The sequence below is a fragment of the Pipistrellus hanaki genome, assembly GCF_964339955.1.
Source record: "Pipistrellus hanaki genome assembly, chromosome: 6".
Lineage (NCBI taxonomy): Eukaryota > Metazoa > Chordata > Mammalia > Chiroptera > Vespertilionidae > Pipistrellus > Pipistrellus hanaki.
This window is the reverse complement of record NC_140508.1, coordinates 30008283-30028597: the sequence shown is the minus strand read 5'-3', so window position 1 is coordinate 30028597 and position 20315 is coordinate 30008283. Positions and strand designations below refer to the sequence as shown.

Genomic DNA, 20315 nt, shown 5'->3' with positions numbered 1-20315 from the left:
CTGAGCTTGCAGCCGGCCACCCCCACACCGCCTGCCGGGCCCTGGACAAACCATCTTTATTGGCCCCTCAGGTAATGGCGTCCCCTCCCCCCAAAGTGGCCGAAGCAGGTCCTGGTCGGACCTGAGCTGCTGGGCCAAGTGCCCAGGGCAGCCACCCTTCCAAGGGGGCGAGTTGTAGTCTTTGCCAGTTATCACTACCTCACAGCTAAGCTCCTCTACTCTTGTAGTTTCCCTCTCCTAGGCCAGTGGTGGCAAACACATTAATCAACAGAGCCAAATATCAACAGTACGATTGAAATTTCTTTTGAGCCGAAAACAGACTAATGCGCATGGGCCACGAAGTTTCAATTGCACTGTACGCACGTGTTTTGTGGAAGAGCCACACTCAAGGGGCCAAAGAGCCGCAGTTTGCCAACCACTGTCCTAGGCTATCAGGCCTTGCCCAGGTAAGAGAAGTCTGCCCACAAGAAATATTTTGCCACACGCGAAACTTTTAAATGTCAACTTTATTAAGGTATAATTTACATAAAAGTACAACTGGATGAGGTTTAACAAATTCGGTCTTGGAATCATCCATCACCTGTCTAGATAAAACATTTTCATCACTCGAAAAAAACGCCATCAGGCTCCCTTGCTGCCAATCTCCTTCCACCCAGGCACATAAGGTAATGGTTACCCACCAGATACAGTGAGTTCTGAAGTCCAATCACTAGAACTCAAGTCCAGGTACAACAAAGAAACCAGTTATTTAATCCAAACATAATGGGGAAAAGGAATGTAATAAAACAGCCTTCAGTATGTAGGATGCCAATTTGTGACCTTGTAAACACAATTTCTGGGAATGTTTAAATAGCCTGTTTCACAACCACTGGGCCTTTTCACTTTCTCGGTTGAACCCAACACCCTTAAGAGATAAGCCATTTTCATCCTTTTCAGGATAAGTCTCAAATAAAGCTATTTATACTGGAGAAAATTTTTTTTGCAAACATACTCCTTGGGCCCCATCACAAACTTAGTAATTCTTATAAGTCTTGTAAAGTTTCCTAGGCTAAAGAAACACCGCCCTGTAACAATTCTAGTCTTATAAACCGACCTTTGAGTATATTAAGTTTCTGAAAAAGTGTATTTGTTTACAAAAAAAAGACAAAATAATGAAACATAGAATTTGTTCTCCCATTCATTTCTCCAGTTCAAGTGAAAATACAAAAATAAATTTGACAACTGAATCTTCACAAATATCTTGTTACCTAACAGCATTTGGAGTGCTTTTTACGGCTATACCTAATGTATTTGTATCTGGCTGCTCTAGATTGAAAAAAAATATATAACATTTACACAAAAAAGGTAGCACTAATTGTGAATTCCCTACAGTCAAGGTTCAAACGAAGGCACTGTCCTGTGATAGCAAACTTTTAAGTTGAAAACATTAAAACTGCATTAATAGTCAAAACCCTTTGTTATAAAAATCCTAAAAACTATTTCTATATAAGGCAGAGTAGTTCTAGGTTAATAAGACCAGATTTGACTTGAGACTATGCTTTAAATTGTAAAGCATGGAAAATAGGTTATTTACAGAAAACATTATCTACATATGTACTCAGGTACAAATTTGGTGACAAAAGAGACTTTTAAAAGCATTTTGAAATCTCAGAAGCAGTTCTCAAAGAGCTGTTTTGTTTTCTTGGATTTTAAAACCGCTTAAGATCCTTCTTCATCCTCGATCTTGGGAGCCAGATAGTACTTTAAATGTCCCATATCAGCAATTTTATACTCTACAACTGAAAGAAGACAGGAACATTGGGTTAATTACTGAGATGTACCACACACATACCTACAAAACAAGATTTAGCCCTTGTTTGGCTCAGTGGATAGCACATCTGCCTTTAGACTAGGGGTGTCGAACTCAATCAGAGAAGGGGCCAAAATCTAAAATCAGCCTAAATCGCGGGCCGAATGGTTTACTGAACAGTCATAAACTGACAATGTCATAAACTGACAGCGGAGTGCAGTGATGACAGCGCGGTGCGGGCCACATTGCAAGGCCTGGCGGGCTGGATTTGGCCCGCGGGCCTTGTGTTTGACACACGTGCTTTAGACCAAACGGTCCCTGGTTGATTCCCAGTCAGGGCAGCACATGCCTGGTTGTGGGCTCTATCCCCAGTGGGGGGCGTGCAGGAGGCAGCCAATCAATGATTCTCTCTCATTGATGTTTCTCTCTCTTTCCCTCTCTGAAGTCAATAAAAGTATATTAAAAACAAGATTTAACAAATTCTTACCAAGGGGTACATCTGCAGACATACTGAGTGTTACTGTAGGAGAGAGTGGAGTAGCTTTTGTAAAGAAGTTCAGATATCTCAGTGCAAAAGTTAGCTGGACGGGTTCATTCATCTCTATGGCAACCTAAGGGGAAAAAGCAAATGATTCATTTTAATGAAAAAAAAAAAGTCAAGTTACCACATTTTAATTATATATATATAACTTATTACATAGGATGGTGATATGAAACTAATTTAGAAAATAGGTCAATAAACCAAAATAACTATTTAGCTTGTCTTTCTGTATGAGCAAATCTCAGATAACCAAATTAGGTAATAAGAGCATTTATTTATGGAAGTATCTCTAGAAAATAAACCAGCAAATAAAGGAATGAAATATATTAATATATTACAACTCTGCAAAACATAATGTTAATGAACCTAGACAATGACTATTTATAGATGCTAAAAATCACAAAAAGGTATTAAGATACCCCATGACTCCTACCAGAGTACACACCACCATCTATTAAGTATTCTTGCTCTCCTACCCCTAAAACAAAGACACCCTGAATATCAAGCCTCAAGAGCTGTAGCTACTAATTTATAGGAAATAGGAGGTAGAGGAACATATTGATATAATGAATGAATTTGCAAAATTCAGACTCTGGGAAGCTCAATGACAAATGACCTAGTTTTTTTCAACAAGTAAAATTGCAATGGAGAGGCAAAAACAAATCGGAAAACCAATGGATTGAAAACAACTAAAATGCAATGTTATATACCTTTTTAAAATTTTGATTCAAGCAGATTAGACGTGACCAAGGAAATAGGAACACCAAAAATTGCCTTAATATTGAATAACTTTCTTATAGTATGTGGTAAAGTTTAATGTTTATACTTCAAGTAGTATTAAAACGTTTACAGATGAAATAATGTTAGAAAATTTAAAAAATCAAAGTTGGAAGCGGAGTGAAATGTAATTTAGGAGACAGATAAAAGTTGCAATTTGTCCCTATGGTTTTGCTATTTAATACTTTTAAAAAGTATTTAGACTGGCACCAGAGGAATGCTGACCTGAGAGATTCCCCTTGAAGTTTAAACAATTTTGAACAGCCATAACTCAAAGGATTCCCTGCTCAATGAATAAACATGCCTGAGAGATCCACTTATTAAAACATCTAAAGAATCTTCCTGCTCATTATTAAAGAATCCATAACAGATACTACTACCAAATTCATGTTGCAGAGAGAATACGTGAAGGTGCATTACCATGATGTGCATTGAAATTATGGTTATAAGCCTATCTAAGTGTATACATAATATGTTCATTTAGTGTGGGAGTGTTTTTATACTGATTTAAGAATAAATGTGAGCCCTGGCTAGGCAGTTCAGTTGGTTAGAGAATCCTCTAAGGTTGCAGGTTAATCCCCAGTCAGGGCACATACAAGAATCAACCAAGGAATGTACAACCACGGAAAAACAAATCAATGTCCCACTCCTTAAAAAAAATCAATTAAAAAAATAAATCTGAAATAAATTAGTAAAAATCAATCCTTTTATTTTCCTATGTATTGTCAGCTTTATTGCTGGACATTCAATATTAAAAATAAAGAAGTCTTTATTTAAACGGAGTTTACCTTCATTTAATCTGTGGACTGACTGCTCAAGCAAGGGACAAGAAAATACCTAATCTTTACTATAAACTTACAATATGCCAGATACTGTGTTAAGCACTTTGAATGTTACTTAATTCTAATAATCTTGAGTTTAGGCCCTTTAATGGTTCTTGATTTACAGTTAACTGATGTTCACAGGCTAGCAAGTTTTATTTCAGTACAATTACCAAATTTTAGTTTATAATGCTCTAATAATAATAAAAAAACGAACACCTGATTACAGGAAAACCTTATTTTAAGGACATTTAGGAAAAAGTGTTAATTTTTGGTTAAATGTGGATTATACAGGAGCTCCTAGTAGCTAGATTTTTATCCCTCATTAGATCGTTCTATTGAGCTATCCTATGCGGAATTACTTGATAAAAGCAGAGTAAATACCGCCAGAAACCTAAAGGTTAGACACCTAGCCTCTCAATCCTATTCTTACCACGTAAAGCACCCAGTCAGCCACCGGTGACTGCCACCATCCTTTCCGTTCAGAAGACAAAACAGGCTAGGCGTTTAACGTGTTAAGACTATGTGTGGGTTTGATACACCAGCACATTGTTCACAATGAATTTACGTTCCCTGCTTACAAATTATAAATTAGATGGCACTTATAAATCACTTGCAAATTTCAACAATATCTTCCACTTTTTTACAAATTGTAAAAAATGCAATTTTGTCTATTTTCCTTTCGAGTTTTCTCTAATTTTTAGTATTTATCTTGCTATAGAGAATGTTTATCATGTCCCTCCTCCCCCTTTAATGTTAAAACTGAATCCCCAGTATTATGGTATTCAGAAGTGGGGCCTTCATGAATAGGATTATGACCTTATGAGAGACCCCAGCCCGGCTGGTATGGTTCAGTGGTTGAGCATCAACCTATGAAACAGGTGGTCACAGTTCGATTTCCAGTCAGGGCACACTTGCCTGGGGTTACAGGCTAGATCCCCAGTAGGTGGTGTACAGGAAGAAGCCAGTCAAAGATTCTCATCATTGATGTTTCTACCTCTCTGAAATAGAGTAAAAAGAAAAGACCCTAGAAAGCTCCCTTGCCCTATGAATCAAGAAGTAGGTGCTCACCAGACACCAAATATGCCAGCCTCCAAAACTGTAGGAAATAAAATTTCATTGCTTATAAGCAATCAGGTTTATGGTATTTTATTATACCAGCCCACACAGACTAACCCAATATTAAGTAGTGTTGTAATTCTCTTCAAAATATTTTATTTTAAAATTACTTACAGCTTCCTCTTCTTTATCGACATTACTTGTTTGTGACAACTTAATATTTCCGTTTCCAAGTTCCCCACTGGCAGAGAATTTCACTCCATCTTTTGCACAGGAAATTACAACAGCATCTCCAATATGACTGAGATCTCGGCATATACGTGCAAACTCACCAGAAGGCATCTTTACTACACAGCTATACTCCTGTTCCTATAAAACAAAATGAAACACAAAAATCCTTAAAAATCAATTACTGGGAATTAAAGATTTGGTAGGTATCATCTCTTCCTGAAGAATCAGCATCTGAAGGAGAACTCAGAATTACGTTGGAACTTACTGTGACTTAAAGCACTGCAACCACTCAAAAAAGAAAGGCAGATCTGAAACAAGTGCGTTATAAGAATAACTATAAATAAGAAAACAAAGTAGAGCTTAAACCTTTTTACAGTAAAATCCAGGGATGTAGAGCTTCCCCAAATCATCTATCCTCCAGGGCTAAATCAAGAAGACATTAGAGCCGGCCTGCAAGTCTTAGTGGCTGAACGTGGACCTATGAACCAGGAGGTCACAGTTCCATTCCAGGTCAGGGCACATGCCTGGGTTGTGGGCTCAATCACCAGTGTGGGGCATGCAGGAGGCAGCCGATAAATGATTCTTTCTCATCATTGATATTTTTCTATTTCTCTTTCCTCACCCCGTCCTCTCTGAAATCAATTTATCTATCTATCTATCTATCTATCTATCTATCCATTCATTCTAAAAAGAGAACATTAGACATTCATTCATTCATTCATTTTAAAAAGAGGACATTACGCCGAAACCGGTTTGGCTCAATGGATAGAGCGGCGGCTTGGGGACTGAAAGGTCAAGGGCATGTACCTTGGTTTCGGGCATATCCCCAGTAAGGCAGCTGATCGATGACTCTCTCTCATCGATGTTTCTATCTCTCTCCCTTACTCTCTGTACAAAATCAATAAAATATATTAAAATAAATAAATAAAAAGAGGACATTAGACTATGGCATAAGAACGAATGTGCAAGCATGACCACTGCTTTCCAGACAAGAGAATTTTAAGATATTCCAACACTTCCTCTCTCCTTTAATGTTGATAAACATAATCTAATAAACTTTTGCCCCTTGGTTCTAAAATCTAATCTTAATACTCAGCAACAATGAAGTCAACCAATCGTCCATTTTTTTACCGTAACTCCATTTTGGAACATGCACCAGCAGATACATAGTTGTTAGGAAGTAGGCTTTATATTAACATATCTTAGGTAGCTATCATGTACAGTACATTCAATCAAACTGATACTCACTGGAATTCCAAGTTGTTCAACATCCAAATCCATTAACTTCATTTCATAGTCCGAAACCTTTTCTTGGTCTACCAAAAGAAAGCAAACATTACTGAAGAAAAGCATTAAGCCTCAAAAAACATTATTTTCAATTTCTCACAACTTTGAAAATACTGATGTTGGGTTTTAGTTTTCTTCAGGGTAAGTCAGTAGAAGAGTATAACCTACTTGGAGCTTCAAACACGAGTGCCAAGGTGTCTGCATTATCCTCAGCCCTTAGGGTAATGATGTCTTCATTGCCAGCACATTTTAGTATCTTGGACATGCTAGAACAGAGAAGACACAGGATTTAAAATCGATGTACAAGAATAAGAAAAGCCTCTTTTTTCATTGCTACAGCCTTCCACAATTTATGAGCAACACCTGGTAATTAAAATCCAAGATTGGCTGGGACCGGTTTGGCTCAGTGGATAGAGCATCAGCCTGCGGACTGAAAGGTCCTGGGTTCGATTCCGGTCAAGGGCATGTACCTTGGTTGCGGGCGCATCCCCAGTAGGGGGTGTGCAAGAGGCAGCTGATCGATGTTTCTCTCTCATCGATGTTTCTAACTCTCTATCCTTCTTACTCTCTGTGAAAAATCAATAAAATATATTTAAAAAATAAATAAAAATAAAATAAAATAAAATCCAAGATTGTTAGCTCCTCTGATTCAAACAGTCCCTTTGTTCAAACTACAACACAAGTTACTTTCAAGGCTACATTTTTGTATAACCCTCCCTCCTTGTTTTTACAACTCAGGGATAATAGAAAGTCCTACCCCCCCTCTTTAAAAAAAAGCTACTTTTGAACTCTTCATAACTTTTACTCTAAGAATAGTTTGCAGGCTTTGAAAAAATTGCCGAAACCGGTTTGGCCCAGTGGTAAGAGCGTCGGCCTGCGGACTGAAAGATCCCAGGTTCGATTCCGGTCAGGGGCATGTACGTTGGTTGTGGGCACAACCCCGGTGGGGGGTGTGCAAGAGGCAACTGGTCAATGTTTCTTTCTCATCGACGTTTCTAGCTATCTCTTTCCCTTCCTCTCTGTAAAAAATCAATAAAATATATATATAAAAAGAAAAGAAAAATAAGACACCTCCCTAGGACATCTCTCCTGATTGTCTCCTAAATAACTAACTACAAACCCGGAAGCCTGCTCAATTTCAACCTCCAAACTCCCCTCCCTTTCTTGTCACCTAGCAACAGCAGCCATCACCCTTCAAAAGAGCAGCTGCAGTTTATTTCTTGTCCTTGTATTGATTAGCAATACACCCACACTTTCCCTTCTGGAAAGTAAATTAAACTCTCTATACATATCTCTTCTTTTAGTTGCAAACTCTTTCACATCCCGAATCACCTGGCCAAAAGCCTAACAATCCACACCATGTTAAGATGGTTCGAGTTTAAGCCATTAAACAAGGAGTTACCATTTTTAGCCATTAGGCTGAAGAATGGGCAAGTTAGGTAAATGTTCTCCAGGATGACCCGGAAACCGGTCCAGCCACTTTGGAATGCAATCTGGCAGCTTGCCACCAGTAATTTCCACTTTCAAATATAAATGAAAAAAAAAGCAGTATATTCTGAATTGCAAATCCTCTTAGTGGCTGAGTAAGTTACTGGACCACGACGACCATTAAAACAATATGCTACTATTAAAAGACATGGCATGCTCTGTTAGACAGGCCCCTCAGTCAGTGGGAGGGGGCTGTTCCTAACCTTGATTCTTGTCTTTTCATATAAATGAATTTATATGAGACCTTGGCTGTGTTGTAAAAAGCCAATTTATTAATGCATGCACCTTTATTGAAAAAGCAAAGCAGGCAAATACTTCTGGCTTATGAAGTGCAGATGGGCTCTCAGCTAATCTGAAGAGGGAGCCAGGTAGGGTATTTACCTTCCTGCCTATAGGTATTCCTTTGCTGGAATATTCTGGCATAGATTAATTCTCGAGGATCCTTTTTATTTTCTTGTGACCTTCTCAGAATTCATAAGAAGCACCTGGCAACTTTATCTTGCCAAACCTTGAGATGCTAGCTTCTCTGCTTAGGGAATAAAACTGCCGTGTTTTTTTTTTCTTTTCCTCTCCCTCACAGCATTCTCTCATTAGGGAGCTTTTTAACCATTTGCTCTCAATTACCCTTGGCTGGTGAGGATAATGGCTTGTTATTTAGAAGCTGGTTGTAAATTGCCCAGACTGTTTCGCCTTAAGTTTCAACTTTACCCATTTTCCCTGCCCTAAGAATCCTGCAACAGCATGTAGAATGGGTTTATATTTCTCATAAGGTTTTAAAACTTTAAACACGTATATATACTAGATAGCGATCAAAAAGTTGCAAGCCACTGACTGCCCTGGAGAAACATTTTCTCAAGTTGAAGAGGGTGATCACTACAACTTAGTAATAAAAGACCAGAAATAAGTTATTGTCCCTTAAATAAGGAGACAGATAGGGAACATTATAAAGCGGTTAAAGTTATCCACGACTGGGGATGGGCGGAGGCGGGCTAGGAGGGGGGTCAACGGGGATAAAAAGGAAACATATGTAATACTTTCAACATTAAAACTTAAAAAAATAAGTAAAATAAAGTCATCCATGACCATGGTTTCCCAGTCAAGGCCACCGGCACCTAATGACCAAAAGAGCTCCAGAAGAGAGTCTTCCTAGCAGCCCGGGGAAGCCCATCATTTTCCCGCCACCGCCCGCTTTGTGACTGTGGCGCGGAAAGAGCGAGTTCCCGCCTCTGCCAGCGCGGGCTTTCGGCACCGCGCGCTCCGCTGGTCCCGCCCCCAGGCACAGCAGGCCAATGCGAAGGCGGAATGGCACACACCAGCCAATGAGAGGCCAGCTCAGAGAAGCTCCCGCCAAGAGGGGGAAGGAATAGGAGTGAGGCGTTGAGAGGACCAAGGCCTGGTTCCCCCACCGCTCCCGGGCTCACCTGGTGAGGTTCACGCCCATCGCCAGGTTGCGGTCGCAGCGGTACGTGTCGAAGCCCTCGGACCGCAGGGTGAGCTGCACCAAAGAGACGTGGGACGAGTCCATGCTCTGCAGGTTCACGCCGCTCGAGCTGATGTCCCAGCAGGCCTCATTGATGAGGTCCTTCAGCGCCTCCAGCACCTTTTTCAGGATGGAGCCCTGGACCAGGCGCGCTTCGAACATGGTGGCGGAGTCGCAACGACGCGGCTAGAGACGAAGTGAAGAAGGAGGAGTAGCCGGCTACCGCAGCGGCGAGAGCCTGAGACCTACGACGATCACCAGAACGCTCCGCTCGCAACCGTTTAATACCGCTGGGCCTGCGTTCGTGCACTCCCCGCCTCTGCGTGCCGTGATCGTACGTCACCACGCTGCCCCGCCCACCGCTGGGCGGGAGGTCCCAGGACTAATCGTGTGCCTAGTTCGCGCTAAGCCCGCCCCCCTTGGACGCCCATTGGAGGATGAGAGTGAAGGAGTAAGAGAGGGAGGGATAGGAACGCTACGCCTCCGGGGCGGGCTCCGGGAGGATTGCCAGCCTTTTGGTCACTGCGGAGCCTGAACGCTGGACAAGCCCGGGCAGCACTGAGGCTCAGGCCCGGGGTCCACGGACTCCAGTTTTGTGTTGCCTCCGAGCCCCCTGCTTCGGGGATAGAGAGTTGCCCGCTCCTATCGGTAGGGAAAGACGCCTTGTAGCCTGAAGAAAACATTTGCTTTAAGTGTGCACTTTACTTTTGCTATCGTAGAAGTGATGTGGACCTAAAAGTCAAACGATGTAAGATGTACAGTTATGATAATATTCTCAGCGCCCACCACCATCTCTTTAAAACCCACACACACACACACACACACACACACACACACACACACACCAGGCTCGTATCACAATCGTTTCTGTATACTGCTTTCTAAGCTGCATTTTCTATAAATACACGTTTTTATTTAAAAAAACAAAACTGGGTTCGTACCGTTAACACTTCTGCTATGTACTTAATAAAGTATTTAATTTTATGCCACGTACAACTTTTTAATGAATACCTTTTAAAAAGACGGAGAAACAGGCATACGGCAGAGATAACTGCGGTTCCTTCCATTCCACGGCAATAAAGCCAGAAAGGCAGCCAAGAGTGACTTTTTTGCTGGTAGAGGGATGGTTTTGCCACCCCTGTGGAAGACAATCAAGCGAATCTCAATAAAACGAAGCATATCTGTATTTTAGGGTTGCAACTCAATTTATCAATTTCTTGTCATTACGGACACCTTTGGACACGTAGGTGGTTTTTCAAGATCAACTTCTTGAACTAGCATTGCTGGGTGGAAGAGTATACACATTAAATATTTGATTATTGTTTTTTTATTCCTTATACTTGGAAGTATTACATATTCCCTCTCCCCCTTTTCCTTCCATTGACTCCCTCCAGCCCTCTGCCCCAGGCCTTCACCTATTGTCTGTCCATGGGTTATGCATTTATGCATACAAGGTCCTTGGCTGATTACCTCCCCTCCCTGATTCCGCACTCTGTTCCATGTTTCAATGTCTCTGGATTTGGATTCACTCTGTTCATCATTTTATTTTTATTTTGTTAGATTCCACATAAGAATGAGATCATATGATACTTGTCTTTCTCTGACTTATTTCACTTAGCATGATACTCTCCAGGTCCCTCCACGCTGTCTGAAAAGGTAAGAAATTATTTTTTTACTGCTGCATACTATTCCATGCCATAAATGTACCATAGCTTTTTTATCCACATGGCTACTGATGGGCACTTGGGATATTTTCCAGGTCTTAGCTATTGTAAATTGTGCTGCCATGAACACAGCAGTGCATACATTCTTTCTGACTGGTGTTTCAGGTTTCTTTCTTTTTTTAAAATTTAAATTCTTTATTGTTTAAATGTTTCAGGTTTCTTAGGATATATTCCTAGAAGTGGGGTCACTGGGTCAAATGACAGTTCCATATTTAATTTTTTGAGGAAAATCCATACTGTTTTCCATAGTGACTGCCAGTCTGCATTCCCACCAGCAGTGTACTCGCCACCAGCACTTGTCATTTGTTGACTTGTTGATGGTAGCCATCTGACAGGTGTGAGGTGATACCTTATTGCTGTTTTAATTTGTATCTCTCTGATGATCAGTGACTTTGAGCATTTTTTCATATGTCTCTTGGCCATCTGCATGTTCACTTTGGAGAAGTGTCTATTTAGGTTCTTTGCCCATTTTTTAAGTGGATTGTTTGTCTTCCTTTTGTTAAACTGTATGAGTTCCTTAAATTTTTGGATATTAAACCTTTATCAGATATATCATTGCCAAATATGTTCTCCGATACAGTGGGCTCCCTTTTTTGTTGTTGATGGTTTCTTTTGCTGCTTTTGCTGTGCAGAAGCTTTCTATGTTGATGTAGTGCCATTTGTTTATCTTCTCCTTTGTTTCCTTTGCCCTAGGATATGTATCTGTAAACAAAATATTTTATTATTGTTGCTAAATTGAACTCTAAAGATTGCAATTTATATTCTAGCCAAGACTATGAGCATGCTCATTTCCCCTGATTTTTCTAAAATATGCAAATTGAAATTTTCATTTGTGTGGAAAATTTCAATTTGCATATTTAAAAAGTGTTACACAAAAAATAAATAAAAAGTGTTATTGGTTGGACATTTTTCATATATATATATCTTGACCATTGAAAGTTTATATTTTTTCCATTAAACTGTCTTTTTCACATTGATTAAAAGGAGCACTTTTGCCCTTGCTGGTTTGGCTTAGTGGATAGAATGTTGGCCTGCAGACCAGAGGGTTCCAGGTTTGATTCCAGTCAAGGGCACATGCCTGGGTTGTGGGCTGGGTCCACCATGCAGAAGGCAGCCAGTCAATGATTCCTTCTCATCATTGATGTTTCTATTTCTCCCTTCCACTCTGAAATCAATAAAAATATATTTAAAAAATAATAAAATGGTTGATTCAGTTAAGGAAAAAAAAATTATTGCCTCATTGTCATGAGCAAGGTGTATTTTTTTTTTTTAAAGGAGCATTTTATATGCTAACTAGAGGCCCATTGCACAAAGATTCCTTCTCCTGGCTGCTGGCACCAGTTTTCCTCTGGAACCCAGGACCCACGCCTTTCTCTCTGGCCGGAACCTTCAGTCTTCTCTGCTCCAGAGCGCTGCTCCTGTAGGTCCCTCTGCCCCCAGCCCTCCTCCTCATAGCATGCACCCTCCCGGCCCAGCTATGCACCTGCTTATGCAAATTAACATGCCATTTTTATTGGGTAAATTTGCATTCTCACTCCTGATTGAATAGTGGGCACCATGGAGATATGATCAATTTGCATATTTCTCTTTTATTAGTGTAGATCATTTCCCCATTATATATATTCTTCCCCCTGCTTCTTTATTTCTTTTTCACCTTTATTATAGCATTTTTCTTCAGTTGATATTTTATCTTGGTCTGTAGAATTCCTTAGATTTTCTACAATGTGTCAAGGATGGATTTAGCTTTACTTATCATGTTCAGAGAATTTTGAGTCCTGAATCAGAAGATTCATGTATTTCATTAAGTCCAGAATAATCTCAACCATATGGCTTCAAATATTACCTTTTCTAGCCGAAACCGGTTTGGCTCAGTGGTAGAGCGTCGGTCTGCAGACTGAAGGGTCCCAGGTTCAATTCCGGTCAAGGGCATGTACATTGGTTGCAGGCACATCCCCGTTAGGGGGTGTGCAAGAGGCTGCTGGTCGATGTTTCTCTCTCATGGACGTTTCTAGTTCTCTATCTCTCTCCCTTCCTCTCTGTAAAAAATCAATAAAATAAAAAAATATATATTACCTTTTCTACTCTATTTTCATCCTCTGTTATTTCTATTCGATGCATCTATTTCACAGATTTTTTTTAAAAAAAATATATCTTTATTGATTTCAGAGAGGAAGGGAGAGGGAGAGTTAGAAACATCAATGATGAGAGAGAATCATTGATTGGCTGCCTCCTGAATGCCCCTTACTGGGGATTGAACCTGCAATAGAGGCATGTGCCCTTGACCAGAATCAAACCAGGGTCCATTGACTCCACAGTCCAGTACTCTATCCACTGAGCCATAGTGGCTAGGACATGGGGGGTTGTTCCCATTTTATTTATTTATTTTTATTTTTTAAAAAAAATATATTTTATTGATTTTTTACAGAGAGGAAGAGAGAGGAATAGAGAGTTAGAAACATCAATGAAAAAGAATCATCAATCAGCTGCCTCTTGCACACCCCCTACTGGGGATATGCCCACAACCAAGGTACATGCCCTTGACCGGAATCGAACCCGGGACCTTTCAGTCCGCAGACCGACGCTCTATCCATTGAGCCAAACCGGTTTCGGCGGTTGTTCCCATTTTATTGAGGTATAATTAACATAATAGAACTCAAAAGTCTTTGATTTATCTAGAACATATTGAACAATGATAAGAGTGGTGCAAAGTGATTTTGCAAACGAAGGCAGGGGTGAAATCTTATAGGACTTTGCAAGCCCTCTGTAAATGCACGGGTAAGTTATCAAAAGAAGGCCTTTGACATGATTCAATGTATGGTTTAAGACAATCACTTTAATATCTGGTAGTGGTGCTATTCCAATCAGTGAGAGAAAGAATGAATTAAGTAAATTATGACCAAACAATTGGTTAAACTTCTATACTCTTCCTAGTAACTGTTCACTGACATAAATTTCAGGAAAAATTTTAAATAAATGTAAACCTAATAAGAAACGGAAAATTAGGCTCTGAAGGGGTGGCTCATTTGGTTAGAGCATCGTCCTAATACACCAATGTTTCAGGTTTGATTAGGGCACAAAAAGGAATAAATCAATGAATGCATAAATAACCGGAACAAGAGATCAATGTTTCTCAAATCAATTAATTTAAAAAAGAAAGTATTTTAGTAACTAATTATGAGATTTTGCTGTGGCTTCTAAACATTTAAGGCAACCCCCCCCCCCCCAAAACCCTATTAAAACATAAGTTTTAAAACTTCAGTATGCCTAAGAGCACCGTGTTTGCTCATATACTTGGTTTCCATTACACTGACTAAGAGAAAAAGGGAATTAAAGCATCTAAACCAGTGTTTCCCAAACTTCTCTCATGATGAGAATCACCTGGTGGAGTTGTTAAAATACAGATTCCTGAATTCCAACTAAGAAGTGCTAAACTAGAATTTTTGGGAACATATAGGTAAAATTGTATACAATTTTTAAACTAGAATTTTTGGGAACACATAGGTAAAATTGTATACAATTTTTAAACTAGAATTTTTGGGAACATATAGGTAAAATTGTAGTTGGGATTCAGGAATCTGTATTTTAACAACTCCACCAGGTGATTCTCATCATGAGAGAAGTTTGGGAAACACTGATCTAAACAAAAGCAAAGCCAGAGGTGTTTGGCTTCCAGTGTTTTTAGTAAATGTATGAATAAAAATGGCTGGCCATATTAATAAAGAAATAGAAATTAAAGGGAGAGAGAATTTTAACCTACCAAATTAATAAAAGTTGTGCTAACACCCACTTTTTAGGAAGGACTCAAGAAAGTAGGCACTTTCATGCATCTATATATATTGTAAAAAGCTAAATGACCATCTGACTGTTCAGCACTATGACACCCACTTATCACCAGGGGGCAGACACTCAATGCAGGAGCTGCCAAGCTGCACCCAGGAACCAGAGAGGAGGGAGCCCAATTCCTCACAGGGTTGCACGATTCCACCTTTGGCTATGGGTTATGTTGTTCCTGGGGCACTGTCCGCCCAAATCTGGTTTACTGCACACTTGCGTTTGCATTCCACACCCTGTACGACAGCAACTTTGCAGAGTGCCCTCTTGCACTCTGGGACCCCTCGGGGATGTTGGAGAGCCGGCTTTGGCCCGATCCCTGCAGGCCAGGCCAAGGAACCCATTCTGCTGAAGGGACCCCTGCTCACTCCACAGACACCCTTCGAGCCATGGCACCACCCCAGGAATTCTAATTAATTTCCTTTCAATGTGCATGAATTCCTGGACCGGGCCACTAGTAGGAGTATAAATAGGCATAATTTTTCTGGTGATAATTTGGAAATGTGTATGGAAAGCCTTAGAATGTTATTTATTCTTTGGCACAGAAAGTTAATCTCTAGGATTGTTTTCCTAAAGAAGTGATTAGAGGTACTTACCAAGATGAGGCATGTTTAAGAATGATTCTTACAGCCGAAACTGGTTTGGCTCAGTGGATAGAGCATCGGCTTCCGGACTGGGACCCCTCGGGTTCGATTCTGGTCAAGGGCATGTACCTTGGTTGCGGGCACATCCCCAGTAGGGGGTGTGCAAGAGCAGCTGATCGATGATTCTCTCTCATCGATGTTTCTAACTCTCTATCCCTCTCTCTTCCTCTCTGTAAAAAATCAATAAAATATATATTTTTTAAAAAGAATGATTCTTACAGAGTTATGAATAATTCCCCTAAAATTGGAAATAACCTTGAATTCTAATATGATGTTTCTTAGGTAAATTATGATAAATCAGCAAGACGAATGGAATATAACATATATATATATATATATATATATATATATATATATATATATATATTTGAGAGAGGAATGGAGAGGGAGAAGAAGATGGAGAGGGAGAGACATTGATTTATTGTGCCATTTATTTATGCATTCACTGGTTGATTCTTATATATGTCCTGATGGGAACCTGAAACCTTGTCATACAGGGACAGTGCTCAAATCAACTGAGCTACCTGGACAGGGCCCCATATAGCCTTTCAAATACCATTCTTAAAGGGCATGCTATATAATAAAAGGCTAATATGCAAATCTACTGAACAGCGGAACAACAGGTTGCTATGATGCGCACTGACCAGGGCAGTGCCACTCAGCCAGAAGCCGAGCTTACAGCAGTCAAGCGCAGCAGTCTCCTCGGCAGCATTTAAGGATGCCTGACTCCCTGAAGGCCTATGTCAGTTGGACATCCCCTGAGGGTTCCTGGAGTGTGAGAGGGCACAGGCAGGGCTGAAGGCCCCCCACCCCGAGTGCATGAATTTCATGCATCAGGCCTCTAGTTTAATAAAAAGAAAAGTCAGGTTATGAAACAGTATAAATAATAATATTCCAATTTTCTAAAATTATTTTATCTGGATGTAAGTGCACAGAAGGTAGGATGAAAAGGTAAGAATATAAATATTGGGGAATGGGGGATATAGAAGAGGGTATGGGGGGGATAAATGGTGATGGAAGGAGACTTGACTTGGGATGATGAATACACAATACAATATGTATTACAGAATTGTACATCTGAAACCAATATAATTTTATTAACAGACTAGAGGCCTATTGCACGAAATTTGTGTGGGTGTTTCTCAGCCCGGCCTGTGCCCTCTCACAGTCTGGGGCCCCTCAGGGGATGTCCCCAGGGGGATCTGCCTAAGCCAGCATTCAGACATCCCTCTCTCAATCTGGGACCCTTTGCATCTTATTGCCCCCTGCCGCGGAGGTGGAAGAGACTGGGTAATTTTCTTGCTGTTTGTACCAATTCAGTTTAAAAAAATATATTTCATTGATTTTTTACAGAGAGGAGGGGAGAGGGATAGAGAATTAGAAACATCACTGAGCGAGAAACTGGGACCCTTCAGTCTGCAGGCTGATACTCTATCCACTGAGCCAAACAGGTTTGGGCCCAATGCAGTTTTTAAATATCAAGAAAGGGGGAGGTATTTTTATTATAGAATAATAATTATAGCGACAGCTGTGCACTCATGCTGAGATCACAGCTTGCATATTCTGGGAGATGAAAAATCTCATGCTAGTTCTATTAATCAAAATAACATCTCAAAATAATGGAACTAACCAAGGAGTGCAATGAAATCGCTGTATATAAGATATGCCACAAACCTGGAAGAAATGACCCTAAAAGAAAGTGCTAATATGAGGAAAAGAAAAATCAGGGATAGAGGAGGAAATGGAAGGTAATGGAAAGGAATAAATTAAAAAAAATATTTTATTGATTTTTCTTACAGAGAGGAAAGGAGAGAGATAGAGAGCTAGAAACGTCAATGAGAGAGCAACATCGACCAACTGCCTCTTGCACACCCCCTACCGGGGATGTGCCCGCAATCAATGTACATGCCCTTGACCGGAATCGAACCTGGGACCTTTCAGTCCGCAGACTGACGCTCTACCGCTGAGCCAAACCGGTTTCGGCAGGAATAAAATTCTTCTTTGGTCTGCAGGTGGGGGTTATTTTTCTTTCTTTCTACAATTGATGGATAAGCCCTAAAGCTGACCTAAAGGTCTACTAGCATGGCTTCCAGAAGTCTGAGTACCTGACCCCTCTTCTCCACAGCACTGACTTCCAGAATGTAAATGGTCTGAGTTCAGTTAGCCTGACGGGCTGAGTGTTATGGATGAGAAATTTCTTCAGGCCAAATTGTAGGGGGTTATCTACTTTAATAATCATACTGAAACTCTGATCTAAGTGAACTGGTTCTCTAATCTCCTTTACATTAGGTTGGGTTTAAAAAGGAAGAGCTGAGCTTCTAGAAGGACTGATGTGATGTTTATTCACTCAGATGTGACCTCTCACCATTTTGTACCCTAAAGGTGAGGATCGGGACACCAGCACCTTCACCTGTCTCAAGAGGATGACCTTTGTGGCCCTCTCTGCATTCATGTCCTTCTAGGTTTTTTAGATAATAAAAGTTACTTAATTTACTCAAGAAGTGACCACTGAAGAGTCAAAACGGTGGTCACACAGGTCTCAACAGATTAGGAATTTTAAAATTAACATCAGCATGTTATTTACTTTTACAAATAACATGAAAAAAAAGACAAAAGAAAACAAAGGCAAAGCTTTATGTAAATAATTTACAGAGATAAACTGAAGGGAGTGGTCTGTTTCTCTAAATAAACCCAAACAAGTATTTGTGCAATGTTGTTAATACAAAAGAAAACATAATCTGTGTTTAGTGTTCTTCCACATTCATCTTATTGTCACCGTGAAGTACTATTACAGGAACTTCGAAATATACTCTTAAAGAAATCTAGAATTCTGTTTTTCCCAAACTCCACAGTTGAGATCAAAATTGCTTACACAAAACTAATTCTTTTGTGTGCAAGCTTCTTTCCTTGTTAAATTACAATATGCTTAAGAACATATACTTGTTTTACATCACTTACAAGGCAGTGAATGAGGACCATTGAAGGTGATGCTTATGTAACATAGGTTAGTATGCGCTTTGGTAAGAATCAGATCTGGCCCTAACCAGTTTGGCTGTGGACACAGCATGGGCCTGAGGACCAAAGGAGAGGGATAAAGTCAGAAACATTGATGAGAGAGAAACATCAATCAGCTGCCTCCTGCACACCCCCTACCGGTACATGCCCCCTGCACACCCCCTACCGGTACATGCCCCCAACGGGAATCGAACCTGGGACCCTTCAGTCCACAGGCTGACGTTCTATCCACTGAGCCAAACCAGCCAGGGCAAGAGTCCTGGTTTCTATTCTGGTCAAGAGCACATGCCTGGGCTCAATCCCCAGTGGGGGCGTGCAGGAGGCAACCAGTCAGTGATTCTCTCTCATCATTGATGTTTCCCTCTCACCCTTTCTCTCTGAAATCAATAACAGATCTGTGTTCTAATTCTTAGTGGACACTTTCTAGCTGTGAAACCTTGGTTAAATTATTTTCCTTTAGGAGAAAATTTAAATCCTTTCAACAAATACTTAGGCTGTGTCAAGTACATAAGGGATTTGCCTATGAACAAAGTTGGCAGTATTATCGTCCAAAAAAGGCCCAGAAGACATAAATTTGAAAAACCGTGGAAGATCTTCTCTGCCAAACTTTGTGCATATTAAACGAGATAGATTCATGCTATTATTTGGTTCAGTGCTTAGCACATAATTAACTCTCAGTAAGTATTAGAGACAACTTTGCAAAAACAATACAGACTGAAGTTTGGGTTTCACCTCCTTATCACGTGACGACCGCCTCTTACACAGTGGGCTCCCAGGACTTTTCACTCAGGATTTCACGAGCGTCTACAAGCTGGACGGAAAAACCCTAGCTACATGGGACACAAAAGCCCAGATGCAGTCCCTGGGTGGCCGCCTCTCACCTCCAGCAAACCCGTTACCTCTAGGAGCTAGGATGCCAGCGCCGGCCATCCTCGGCCTTGCGGGAGCTCTCATTGGCTAGTCTTCCTCGGAAACGCACGCCTTTCCCCGCCCCCTCACGTTGCTGTCCAATGCTCGCCTTTCTACTCCGCCCCTCCCTCGCTGCCCAGCCTCCCTGGTGGGTTCGCGCCATTGGTGGATGTCCCGGCGCGCGTGCGCGCTTGCTCCCGGGCCCCGGCGGCGCGGGAGGAGGCCCACTGCGCCCCGCCCCGGTGAAAGGGTGGTGGCGCCGCTGGGCGGGGCCGAGGTCAAGGGCTGGCGGCCCGGCGGCTCCGGGGCCTGCGAGCTGTTGCGAAGCTGCGTGCTTCCGAGGCAGAGCGGGCTCCGCCGAGCGCCGTCCGCCCGCGCCCGCGCCCGCGCCCGCGCTGAGCTTCCCGCTCGGGCGGCTGCGCTGCTTGTCCGCGCCGACGTCGCCCCGAGTCTCCAGCATGAACGAGCTGAGGCTTCGGGCGGTCCGCGACCCGGACGCGCCGCCGGTGGAGAAGGTAAAGGCGGCATCCGGCTGGGCGCGGTCGGGGCAGCGGCTCCTGCCGGAGGTCCGCGGGTGGCACGCGCAGGAGGGGCGGTCCAGCTCTTTGTGGCGGCGGCCGGCGGCCCCGGGCCTTGGCAGCGCGAGGGTCCTTGGCTGCGGGATCCCCGAGGAGCGCGTCAGGGGTCTGCGAGTCGGGGTTCCCCGGAACACGGCTCTG

The 20315-nt window shown here is 41.6% G+C and overlaps 2 protein-coding genes across 2 annotated transcripts in view; one reads left to right on the top strand and one right to left on the bottom strand.

Annotated features, from left to right (window-relative positions):
- Positions 1 to 488: 488 nt before the first annotated feature.
- PCNA (proliferating cell nuclear antigen) lies at positions 489 to 9808 on the bottom strand. Its single transcript, XM_084886844.1, has 6 exons — positions 9415 to 9808; positions 6674 to 6771; positions 6467 to 6534; positions 5162 to 5356; positions 2277 to 2400; positions 489 to 1778 (listed from the first exon to the last, which is right to left on the bottom strand). The coding sequence occupies exons 1-6, from the start codon at positions 9633 to 9635 to the stop codon at positions 1699 to 1701; spliced, it is 786 nt and encodes a 261-aa protein (XP_084742970.1). The 5' UTR covers positions 9636 to 9808; the 3' UTR covers positions 489 to 1698.
- Positions 9809 to 19847: 10039 nt separating this feature from the next.
- Positions 19848 to 20315, top strand: part of CDS2 (CDP-diacylglycerol synthase 2) — a 50872-nt gene continuing 50404 nt past the window's right edge. The window contains exon 1 of the mRNA XM_084886835.1: positions 19848 to 20111. Within this exon, the coding sequence (XP_084742961.1) occupies positions 20055 to 20111 (57 nt within the window). The 5' untranslated portion in view covers positions 19848 to 20054. The remainder of the gene's footprint in view (positions 20112 to 20315) is intronic.